The 12663-nt window shown below is 39.0% G+C and overlaps 1 protein-coding gene across 1 annotated transcript; it reads right to left on the bottom strand.

The window, feature by feature from the left end:
* Positions 1–774: 774 nt before the first annotated feature.
* On the bottom strand, positions 775–2409 carry LOC136061095 (NAC domain-containing protein 96-like). Its single transcript, XM_065760625.1, has 2 exons — positions 1921–2409; positions 775–870 (listed from the first exon to the last, which is right to left on the bottom strand). Exons 1-2 carry the CDS (start codon positions 2407–2409, stop codon positions 775–777), a joined length of 585 nt encoding a protein of 194 aa, XP_065616697.1.
* Between the last annotated feature and the right edge of the window lie 10254 nt (positions 2410–12663).

Genomic DNA, 12663 nt, shown 5'->3' with positions numbered 1-12663 from the left:
TGCATGACCAAAGGAAATGGAAGACTGGCAACAGAAACAGGCCCAGTCATGATCTGATCCTCTAAGTCATTACCCAATTGCATTGGATATCTTGGTATTTCATTATTTCCATCAACAGAGTTATCACCTTGTTGGTGCATGTTTGAAGTTAGATTTCATATGTTGCTAGGTTTAGGGACTTGTCTACATGGCTCAGTGAAGGTATCTCATGCATCTCACATATACATCATTCATCTTAAAGCGTGTAGGTCTCACATGGTTGTGGGGTCCACACAGTGCAACAAGGCGGATGCATATATTGTATGCATGAGATAATTATTGTTAAGGGGGTTTAAACAAAGTGAATGAATTATTTCACTAAAGAAAACAGAGGCACATAAATAAGTGATTAGCTAGTTCTCCCTAATTTCTAAATTGTCCAAATTATCCACCATAAACTGTTTCATGATTTTGAGAGCACCTTATATATGATTTTTTTTTTCCTAATTAAAAAACAGTAAGCAAATAGCCATTAAAAGAAACCAACCAATAGTATTACATCATGACCCTACACAAAGCATAGCTTTCTCTTATTATCAATTATGGAATAGAATAGTAGCACTTATTTGTACTTTCTCTTTAAGGAATAATGACAACATGAAAAAAAACCTCCTAACCTTTTCAACAAGTCACTTTTCATAAACCCAAATTCAACAATTCCAGCATCCACCACTTATCCACAAAAACAAATAAACAAAAAAACCGAACTTTCACACCAGATTACTATAATTGGAATCAAATATCAAATTTAGCAATAACCCCACAGATAGCCAAGTACACAAAAACAAGCCCAAAGGCATAAAGGGTCTTTCCCTTCAACAACTCATAGCTCTTTTTCATAGTAGAAAACTCATAAATGGGTTCCAACATAGAAACCACGCTAGCCAAGTGCCATAGTGCAGTGATATAGACATGAACAAAAAGAAAGAGTACAAACAAACCATAACAAAATGCCGCATAAACACAAAAATTAAATTACTTCACCAAATCCAAACCCAGATTTCACAAAAATCATTAAAAAAAAAATAAATAAAGTATCTACATATTACACCACAAAATCCAAACCCAAATTTTACAAAAATCAAAATTGAAAATTAAATAAATAACCTAATGTTAAGTATCCAAATCCAAACCCAAAATTTCACAATAACCAAAACAAAAAAGCAAATAAATAACTTACCAAGCAAAGTCAGAATGGGTATGGGTATGGGTATGGGTATGGTGAGGAAAAATGAATGGGTATGGGGGTGGTAAGGGGAGAGAGGGAGAAAGGGAGAAAGGATCTTGTGGTGAGGGAGAGAGAGCCAATGGGTATGGGTCACAGTGTGACAAGGCGGATGCATTAGATAATTATTGTTAAGAGGGGGGGGGGGGGCAAACAAAGTGAATGAATTATTTCAGTAAAGAAAACAGAGGCACATAAATAAGTGATTAACCAGTTCTCCCTGATTTCTAAATTGTCCAAATTATCCACCATAAACTGTTTCATGATTTTGAGAGCACCTTATATATGACACTTTTTTTTTTCCTAATGAAAAAACAGTAAGCAAATAGCCATTAAAAGAAACCAACCAGTGGTATTAAATCATGACCCTACACAAAGCATAGCTTTCTCTTATTATCAATTATGGAATAGAATAGTAGCACTTAGCTGTACTTTCGTTTTAAGGAATAATGACAACATGAAAACAAACCTCCTAAACTTTTCAACAAGTCACTTTTCATAAGCCCAAACTCAACAATTCCAGCATCCACCACTCATCCACAAAAACAAATAAACAAAAAACAAAAACAAAAACCGAACTTTCACACCAGATTACTATAATTGGCATCAAATATCAAATTCTATAAATTAAGAAAACAAGATTGTTATTTTTTTACCTTAAGATGATCAGCAAGAGCATACTCATACAAAACCCAACTGGTCCTGAACGCAGTCTCAGGTGAATTCCCCAAATAGAAAACGAAGCTCTTTCTGGACCCCACCTGGACCCTCCCACATGGTCCCACCACGTCTCTCACCTTTCCGTTTCTCTTCCAATACCCATTCTTCGTTTTCCTTCTGCTCCTAATTCTACTACTACTCGCGCAGCAGTAACAGTACCAGTGCCTTTTCCTTCCTCCGAAACCGTACGAAAAGCACGTATCGTCCGGTAGCTCAAATGGGTCGTAATCGAAAAGGTTCAGCTCCCTGATTAAATCGTAGCCGTTGAAAAAATTCTCATCCGGGTTCGGGTCCGGGTCGCGGTTTTTGCTCGCGAGGTAGTAAGAGACGAGTTCTTGTTGAGATGGGTGGAATCGACAACCTGGTGGGAGTGAAAACGACGTCGTGGGTTTCAGTTTCTGAGTACTAGGAATAGGATCTCCCATTGAAAATGAATTGGAGAGAAACTGAGAGAGAGAGGGATAGGGTTTTAAGGTTTCGGAGATATCAGAAATGGTGGGGAGGGGTTTATGTGTTTCTTTACGACGAAAGCGTGTATGTGAAGCTACTATACGAGGTTTGTTTTTGTTGCGACCATGTGGTACCAAAAGTGCATGTTTTCTTCGCTCGTGAGCCGTTGATTTGTTGCGTTTTTGTGGGTGCACAGAGTTTGAGTACACGTGGCGAAATATCAGGTGGGTTGGATTGGGAAGAGGGGGTGCTTATGTGGAGGATTTTTAGTGGTGCAATGATGGGTGGGACATGGACTTTTTGTACCCTTTTGTGGAACCAAGAGAATGAGTTGTTGCCTAGCGGTTGGGTTTGATTGGCTGTGATTGTAAAAGGCTGACATGGACATAGATGGACTGGCTTTTATTTAATTTAAGTCAACATCGATGCTTTACGATTTATTTAGAAAGGAGGCATAATTTTTTAATTTCTTTAAAAATCACTAGTTATATATATATATATATAAACCTTTAAAGATTACTTAACTAGATTATAAAAAGAAAAATAAAAGATTACTTACATAATCCTATTAGGTTATTCAGCAAAAACTAATAATAAAAACTATTAGGGTTATTAGTGCCACAATTTTTATTATACATCAATGATTATAATATGTCAATCCAACTATGTAAAAAATAGGAAAAAAAGGCTTTTAAAGATTACTCTTAGAATAAATAAAAATAAATAAACACACACAAGCGAGGGAATAAAGCTATTCAACAAAAATTAAAAATTAAAACTTATAAGTGTTATTAGTGCCATAATTTGTACTGTACACATCAACTATAATATGTCAATTTAACCATATAAAAAATATGAAAAAGTACTATGTTAATAAACTTATTGGTTAACAAAACCAAAGAAAATCCAACAATGGGATGCAGAAAGGGAGGGAAAAAACTGCACAGCTGTCCTTGAATTAGAGTTTATTTCATGTTCAAATTTCATAACTTGAAAATATATACAATGTTCTGTGATTAAAAATTATTTATGATTTCTTTTTTTTCTTTTTTTTTTTTTTTTTTTTGTTAAAAGGACGATTCAATAAAAAGACTAAGGGCCACCAGCAAGAACAGAGCAGCGCCTATCAAAAAACAAACCAGCAAAATCAGCCTCAAAGGCTTCCACAACGTCCTCAGGAGGACCAAGAAAAACACTATAATCTACTCGTTGGTCAGAGCCCATCCTAGCCAAAGTGTCAGCACATCTATTGGCTTGTCTAAAACAATGTCTAACCTGAACCTGATGGAAGCAGCTCAACAGATGTCTACAGTCATCCAGTAAAGGAGAAACAACCATGTTCACATAATCCGAGTTCAGCACAGCATCCATAATGACTCTGGCATCAACTTCAACTACTAGACATTGAATATTAAGGTTGTTGCAAAGAACCAACCCATCTCTGAGACCCCACAATTCTGCTACAAAACTGCTAGCTGACCCAATGTGCTTAGTGAACCCAGAAATCCACCTCCCTTGATCATCCCTCACTACACCCCCACAACCAGCCGAACCATTACTACCCATATAAGAACCATCAGTATTAAGCTTCTTCCACCCAAATGGAGGTCTCTCCCACCGGATCCGCTTTATCACCTTACAGACATTATGCCTTGGCGAAGTTGCACAACAAAGAAACTCAATAGCTTGACCACGAATGAATGCAGCTAACCCCGGGTTTATGCTTTTACCATTGAATACATTCTGATTTCTGCTCTTCCAAATATTCCACACAGCTATAGGAAAAAGAATCCTCCACTGAATACCTCCTCGGATGCTGCTGTCCTTCCCGTTAGATCTCAGCCACTCCTGGGTGTCATTCATCCAGAAATCTCGGTTTTGAAGCCCAATCCCCAGCTGACCCCACACGGCCTTAACCCTTATACAGTCCCTAAGTGCATGCAAAATAGTCTCTGAATCCACGTGGCAAATGGGACAACAATCATCTTCCCCCATACCCCTTTTCACCAAACATCCCTTCACTCCTATGCTATTATGGCCACATTGCCATATGAAAGACTTGATTCTAGGGAGAGCTTCAATTTTCCAAACCCACCCCAACTTAGTCTGAGGACTATCATCACCTATAGAATTAGTGTAAGCACTCTTAAGATCAAAGGAACCCCTCGGGTTGCCTGCCCATGCCAACTTGTCCCTTCCCCTGCTAACTGCTGAAACCGGAATTGCTTGAATCAAGGATTTCAATTCTGAAGGTAAATCAAAAGGAATCTGGCCCCATTGCCACCCTTCATCTGTCAAAACATCTTTCACCTTTAGTTGAGAAGCTTCTTGGGTTAGAGGGCCTTGGATTAAATGGCGCAATGGGCCTTGAGCCATCCATCTATCAAGCCAAAAATTCAAGGTGCTATCTCTTCCAATCGTCCACATAGCTCCTTTGTTAAAAGTACCCATACCCTTCTTCATAGCTCTCCAAATCGGGGAACAAGGAAGCCTATTCACATTACTTGCATTAACTCTTCTGTTGTTGCAATATTTCTGCCTTAACACTTGAGACCACAAAGCATCTGTCTCCGTATGGAACCGCCAATTTAGCTTGGCTAGGAGAGCATTGTTTCTACCCTTTGCTGCCTGTAAACCAAGGCCCCCTTCCTCCTTAGGCTTAGCCACTTTATGCCAACCAACCCAATGGACTTTCTTAGTAGCTTCTGACGAACCCCAAAGAAAATTCCGGTTAACCCGGTCAATACCATCAAGAATTCTAACCGGCAATTGGATGCACTGCATAACATAAGCTGGAATAGCAGAAGAGGAGGCTTGAATGAGCACCGTGCGGCCAGCTAGTGAGAGCAAATTAGCTTTCCACCCCGCTAGCTTGTTCTTCACTCTATCAAGGATAAAATTAAAGTCTTGAGAAGAAGAGCCAGTGTGTCTAATTGGGAAACCAAGATATTTCCCAATCGAGGGGGTAGAACGAAACCCAAGGATGTCACAAAAAGACTCCCTACTATCCCTATCCACATTAGGCGAAAAGAACACTCTTGACTTGGCTTCACTCACAGTTTGCCCCGACATACTACAGAATTCATCCAAAACATCTCTTATCATGGAACAATTGGTGGCATCCGCTCTAGCAAAGAGAACTAAATCATCCGCAAAAAACATATGGGAGAAGGCCGGGCCACTTTGAGATACCTTCACTGGCTGCCAAAGTTTGGCATTGCATTTATCTTGAATAAGCTGTCCAAGGAACTCCATACATAAAATGAATAGGTACGGTGACAATGGGTCACCTTGCCTAATTCCTCTTGATGGGTAAATGGGATCCAAAGTTTCCCCATTTAACAAAATTTCCGTCGACACTGTAGAAACACAACTCATAATGATGTCCACTAAATCCTTGGGGAAATTAGCTCTAATCATCATCTCCCTTATGAAGTTCCACTCAAGTTTATCATATGCCTTCTCCAAATCAATCTTCAAAGCCATATACCCCACTTTCCCTCTCTTTCTGCTAAGAGAATGGATGATTTCTTGAACTATGATTGCATTGTCAACACTCTTTCTTCCCGGAACAAAAGCGGATTGGAGAGGGGAGATGAGCTTATCCAAAAAGGGCCTCAATCTTGCAACAATTATCTTTGTGACAACTTTATAAATGGTGTTACACAAACTGATAGGACGATAGTTACCCAAAGTTTCCGGGCCTTGCACTTTAGGAATGAGAGCAATGTGGGTCCTGTTCAAATACTCCGGCACTTTCCTCTCCGCAAAGATTTTCCCCACTTCCTCCACAACCGACTTACCCACAACCATCCAGAATCGTTGAAAAAACCCGGCATGCAGCCCATCCGGACCAGGCGCTTTGAAAGGACTAAGCGACCATAGGGCTGATTTAATCTCCTCCTCTGAGGCAGCCCCACTGATACTTCTCTTTTCCTCCTCAGACAATTTAGCTTGCCATTGAGAGACTAAGGGATTACCCCGACTGCTACTTAACAAAGACGAGGTGTACACTCCCTCAAAACCTCTTCTAATGAAGTCCTTGATACCATTCTCCTCATGAATCCATTCACCAGAAGAATCTTTGATAGCTAAAATCTGGTTTCTTTTCCTTCTAACCAGCGTCGAGACATGATAAAAAGCTGTATTTCGATCCCCCTGAATCATCCAGTTCACTCGGGATTTTAAAGCCCATAACTCCTCCTCTTGACTAAGCACCACCTCAAGCTTCTGGTGAAGATCATTCTCCAGATTAAGAAGAAAATTTGAAGGCCTAGTCGATATAGCTCTCTGAATACCATTTAACCTAGCCATGATGTTTTTCTTCTTTTCAAAAATATTCCCAAAGTGCAGCCGGTTCCAATTGGCTGCACCTTCAGTGAAATTTTTAACTGCCTCAGCTAGAGCAGCATTAAGATGCCAAGCCCGGGATACAACCTGAGGAAAAGAAGGATCAGACAACCAACAAGACTGGAATCTAAACGGCCTTCTCCTCCCTATGGAACTTCTAGGCTGCATGTCAAGCAAAACGGGGCAATGATCTGAGTGACATCTGGTAAGGTGAACCACTTTTGCATCAGGGAACAATAAACACCAGCTTGGATTAACAAAGAATCTGTCAATCCGTTCTTGGATGAGAGCTTGGAGGGGCCTCTTATTTGTCCAGGTAAACCGAGCCCCAGTGAAGCCAACATCCATCATACTACATTTATCCAAACATTCTTTAAATAATAAAGATCTACTCACACTCACAGGCCGACCCCCAGACTTGTCTTCTCCCGTAAGCGGCTCATTAAAATCCCCCGCAAGAACCCACGGCATATCATGCAATTCAGCCACCTTAATTAAGTTATTCCATAATATGTGTCGTTCAGCACTCCTAGGACTAGCATAAATGGCAGAAAACAACCAATTATAATCAGAGTTTGGTACCTTTACAACAGCATGAATCTCCTGTTCAGTGCTAGACAACGGCGTGACAACCACCCTTTCCGAATTCCACAGCATCCACAAACCCCCAGCAAGACCAATGGTGTCTGTATGAATAGCATTTTCAAAAGGAAGTCTTTCGGAGATTCTCCTCGCTCTCTCCCCGCCAATTCGAGTTTCCATTAACACCAAGATTGCTGGATTATGAACACGGACCAGCTCTCTAACATGATTTTGGAAGTTGGGCTTGAGCGCCCCCCTACAATTCCATATTATTACATTCATGATGACAAGATAATCGGGGATGGGACAAACCTTAATCAGGAGGCATTAGCCTCATCTCCACATTCAAATTCCATCCTTTCCACTTCTGCCATTCCCTCATCTGCCCTGTTCCCAACACCATCTCTAGAGAGCACAATATTTCCCACAACTCCGTTGCCATTAGGACAGGCTGTAAGAACTTCATAACATACCTGGTGCCCAATACCGAGATTTGCTGCCATTCCGCTTTGAACAACTCCTTTTTCTTGCACATCGATGCTCTCAACCAGATTTGCCTCCCTCCCATTACAATCACTACCGTCAATACACGAGTCCGCTCCCAATCCATCATTATTTTCGACTTGACCCACTCCACAATCCATATTGGAATCACTTGGATCTTCACAAGATGCACCTCTAGGACGGGCACCCATCCCTGAACGAAGCTTAGCATTGAAGTGGAAATTCGAAGTAACTCTTTGCTGCTGAACACCATCATCGCTGGACAACTTAGTCTCTTCATTTGGCGCAAGCTCAAACAAACTAATAGAGAGAGGTGTCTGCTGAGAGCTATCTCCTTCAACGGCGCCTGGAGACCAAACTTTATGCAACCTAGCCCGAGCAAAGTCCTTTTTGCCCTTCACAGAAGCCTTATTAACACCTTTCGGACTCATTCCTTCTTTTCCTTTTTGGTTCCCTGATGTTTCAAGCCCAGAAAAATTAGGCCCATCGTTTAAAGCATGTTGGGCTTGGTAATTGGAAACCTTTCTCAAGCCTTGAATAACACTTCCAATTTGGGCCCCATTGATCATTCCTGATGGTGAATGCTTCCTCTTAGCCTCCCTCAGAGCTTCATTGCTATTATCCGACTTAATGGGCCCATCATTAGAATCAAACCCATGCATCCCATGCAATTGTTGAGGCTGTACAATTTTCTGTGGAGGCAACGTTCCACTACTTCTGGTGTTTCTTGTTTTCTTGCGAGTAACCACAACCCATGCTCCGTAATTCCCTTCAGACGCCTTCTCATGCTCTGCATGCATCACGCTCCCTGTGGGGCTCTCCTTGTCTTTAACCACGTCAGAGACATGCGAACCGCATGAGCCCGATACTACCCCTCGTCCTGCCTCCGTCGCCGTTGGAATTGGAGGAGAGTCTCGCCGGATGGTAAAAGGACAGTTTTCCCTACGGTGTCCCACTCTCCCACAATCAAAACAGAGCCTATGGATCCCTTCATATGAGACCGACTGTTCAACCTTCCCAATCAAAATGCCTGTTACAAGTGGCTTAGTAACATCTATTTGTACACACAGTCTAGCGAACCTACCGCGAGTCTCAGACGCAGTGTGTGTGTCAATTCGCAGAACAGTGCCAACAGACTTGCCAATTTGCACGAGAGCCTCTTCATTGTAATACTCAATCGGTAACTCATTGAGTCTAATCCAAATAGCTACGGAAGAAACATTAGCCGTCGCCGGTCTAAAGTCTGGCTCCCAGGGTCTAATGGAGAGGAAGTGCTCGCCAATGAACCAAGGCCCTTTCTTAAGTATGGAATCATAATCTTCTCTCAAAGAAAGACGAGTCAAGAAAAAGCCATGCCCCAAGTCTACACACTCCAATCTACCAGCTGGTTTCCAAAGCGATAACAATCTATTGTGAAGGAAAGTAAAACCCACAGAGCGACCAAAGACTTTCACAATGAGAGCTCTTTCCCATGGTCTCCGGATTTGCCGTTTGAAATCCTTGGAAAACTTCACCGCTGCAAGCCCTTCTCGCAGTGTATTCACCTCTCCTTCATCTGCATCAGGTTCATCTTCCATTCGATCCACAAGGTTAAAAGCCTGGGAAAAAGCACCAGGAATCTCCCCTATAAGTTTATCCTTAAAGGATGTTTCACGGTTCCAAGGACCATGACAAAAGCTGGGAGATGACGGCATTGAGTCCTGCCCTTCACGGAAGCTTGAATGGTTAACGTTCTTCACCTTCTTGTTACTGCGCGCGAGTTCTTCTTGTTCTTCTCGAGAGAGAGCGAGAGAATTTGCGAGAGTTGTCATTTTCTATATTCAAACACCTGTTTTCATTATTTATGATTTCTTATGTATGAAAATAATTTTGAAATTGTATTATAGCGTGCATGCGGCATGCCTTTAGTTCTTTAAAAATAAAATCCTGGTCATAAAATGTACTATTTGATTGTGTCCTCCAACCATACATACAGTGTATACTCAAAATATGCCATTGTATCATGTGTTCTTTGGCTTTTGTTCTTATATAAGGCAACTAGCTTTGCTTGGGTTTTGCTTTGAACGTGCTTGAATTGGATCTTGTTTGTCTTGCATAAAAAATATGTGTAGCTGCCGAGGTCTAGAATTTGTGTTTTTAAACTTTGGATTTAGACATTTTAGTTTTGTTTAGAGGAGGGACCAAAATGGGATTCCATTAAATTTTATTGATGAGTCACATGACAAAATTATAGCTTACAATTTATTGAACTTGCATTGGGTCATGACAAATGTCTTTGTGTAGAGCATTGATTTTGTCCCTTAACCATGCATACAATTGTTCTTTGGTTTTTGTCCCTATGTTCAGGGTGCTAAACTTGGGCATCAAGCAAAGCCTACCGTATATGTGGCCACCTTTGTCTTGGGTTTAGTTTAGCTTGAGCTTGCTTTAATTTGGCATTGGCTGTCGTGCATACAATATCTGTATAGTTGCAAAAGTCTAGAATTTGTGTTTTTGAACTTTGATTTGGGCATTTAAGGTCTTTTAGGCGAGGGACCAAAACGGGTTACCAATAGCCAATAGGGACTTCCATCTCCATCTCATATTAAATTAAAAATATAAGAGAATTTGCATTTGACAATGCAAAATAAAAATATATATCAATTTTACACAACTAAATTCCTAAATCATTCACATCAATCAAGTTAAAACTGTGTAAATTGAGTAATTCTTAGATACTCCCGAATTATAGTGAAATAATGTTTCCTCTTCTTACATTTATAGTAGGGTCCACTCATTAAATTCATGATAGGTCTAACACGAATGTGAGAGGATAAAGCCTCATTTTACTATACTCCAGGAGTATCTATGAATTTTTTGTGTAAATTAGCAAAGTTGTTACAATATTTATATAAATTTATACTAACACTATTTACTTTGCATTTATTTATTTTTATTTTTATTTTTATTTTTTACATATCTTGATGATGAAGGAAGAAAGTGGATAATAGTTGTTATGAGTAAAGAAAGAGAAATAATTTTTAAAAAAAAAAAATCAAGAAAATTGATATTTTAATGTAATATAGTGTAAAATAGATTATATAATGAGTGGTGTTTTGAGAATGAGTATGCACCCAAATCAAATAGTTTTGTATTAATTTGGTGCTATGCTTAAGTTCGATTAGTAAATTTGTTGTCATTTTATGTTGATAATCTTATAAATTTGTTGTTCTTATGCTTATCTCTCTCTTTCTCTCTTTTTTAAAATTTTTTTTTTTTAAATTGTCCAATACATGGGTCTAACCCAATCCATGTGGGTTGGGTTGAACCCTTATGATGAGTTGTGTTGGATTGAATTTTTTTCAACCCAACCATTGTGAGTTGAATTGAAAAATCTCCTCAACCTGACCTATGCACACCTGTACTCTCATATGACTTTTCAACTTATAAATATAATTTAAGTTAGAAGTTTTTAGAAAATTAGATTGATAATAATACTTTTTAAAGACTTTCAAGGAAACACTTTCCTTGAAATTGTTTTTATGGAATTGGAAACATTGAATTTAAGAAGGAAAAGATGGTGTTTAATTTATTTATTTACGTTAAAGCTATTGGAAATCAAAATTTGTAAAGCACTAAATGAAATTTATTTTAAAATTTTACATTGACTATAACCAAATACAATCAATGGGAGGCAAATATGAGCCAAATTTAGTCACTGAGACATGGTGATGGTATGATAGTACATTCTTAGGGCATCCATATCAGTTGGTGCAAAAAATTTTCTTTATGTGTGTGTTTAGGTTAGCTAGAATTTATGAGGAGTGTAAAATCATTTGAAGGGAAAACAAAAGGGTAAATTCATTTACACTCCATTTATTTTTAGTTCAATTGTGTTTTTCAGTCCACCCAAACACGTTGTCGGGTGTAAAATATCTTCCTTATTTTCTTTTCACTTGAAACAAACATAGCCTAAATCACTACGAGATGCGAATTAAGCTACAAGACTCTTAATAGTGCTCAAGTTTTCAAGGAGAAGATTCTTCCATCCAAGTCATACGCGCTAAAGTTTTTTTCATTTTTGTTTCCATAATGGCATAATTAAAACATAGGTTTTTTTGTCAACAAGTGCCTAAAAGCATCAATATTTAACAATTCAGTTTTTTAGAGTATTAATGCTCCAATAAAAATCAAACAATCACAGCTTCTTTTCATTATTTAGCGGCATAATTTACCTTAAATTATTAAAAAAAAAAAAATGGTTGACCCTATGTGGCCATTCCAATCATTTTATAATAACTGTACAAAAATACCAAAAAAAAAAAAAAAGGGAAAACTGAGCAAGATCCATAGCTTGGTGAGTTTGCCTCTTTCCACGTCGTTATTAATTTTTGGTATGGTAGGAAATTGGCTTCTCTTATATGTTTTTCTAAACTAGTTAAAAGATTGATTTTTGTATTTATTTACCTTTTCGTACACAACTCGAAAGTCGAATCTCAATCTTACTGACCTCATGAATTTTTATTTTTATTTTTATAACTTTTTACTTTCTTAACTTTTCTCTCACATCATGGTAAAATTCCAGGAAACCGAGATCTTGGAAAGAAATTGAAAAGGCAGCAACCAAACGCATCTGCTTTACTTCATCCCTCTCAAGAGAGAGAGGTTTCGGTTTGTTGCAGCAACAGTAAACGAGGATCATTTCCAAAAACTATGTTCAGCAAAACACCAAACTTTCCTCGCAGCAAGCAAGCAGTTTGTTCAAATTACTATCCATCGCTGGGTTCAGTTTCTCACACAATGTAAGCAGCTAC

The sequence above is a fragment of the Quercus suber genome, unplaced genomic scaffold, assembly GCF_002906115.3.
Source record: "Quercus suber isolate HL8 unplaced genomic scaffold, Cork oak 2.0 scaffold_375, whole genome shotgun sequence".
NCBI classification, from domain to species: Eukaryota; Viridiplantae; Streptophyta; class Magnoliopsida; order Fagales; family Fagaceae; genus Quercus; species Quercus suber.
Note: the sequence above shows the minus strand (reverse complement) of the source record. Positions and strands in the feature narration are given on the sequence as shown.

Coding starts and splice junctions, on each gene's coding strand:
- LOC136061095 (XM_065760625.1), bottom strand. CDS start 2,409: ATGGGAGATCCTATTCCTAGTACTCAGAAACTGAAACCCACGACGTCG. Junction 871..1,920: donor CTCTTGCTGATCATCTTAAG/GTAAAAAAATAA, acceptor ACTATGAAAAAG/AGCTATGAGTTGTTGAAGGG.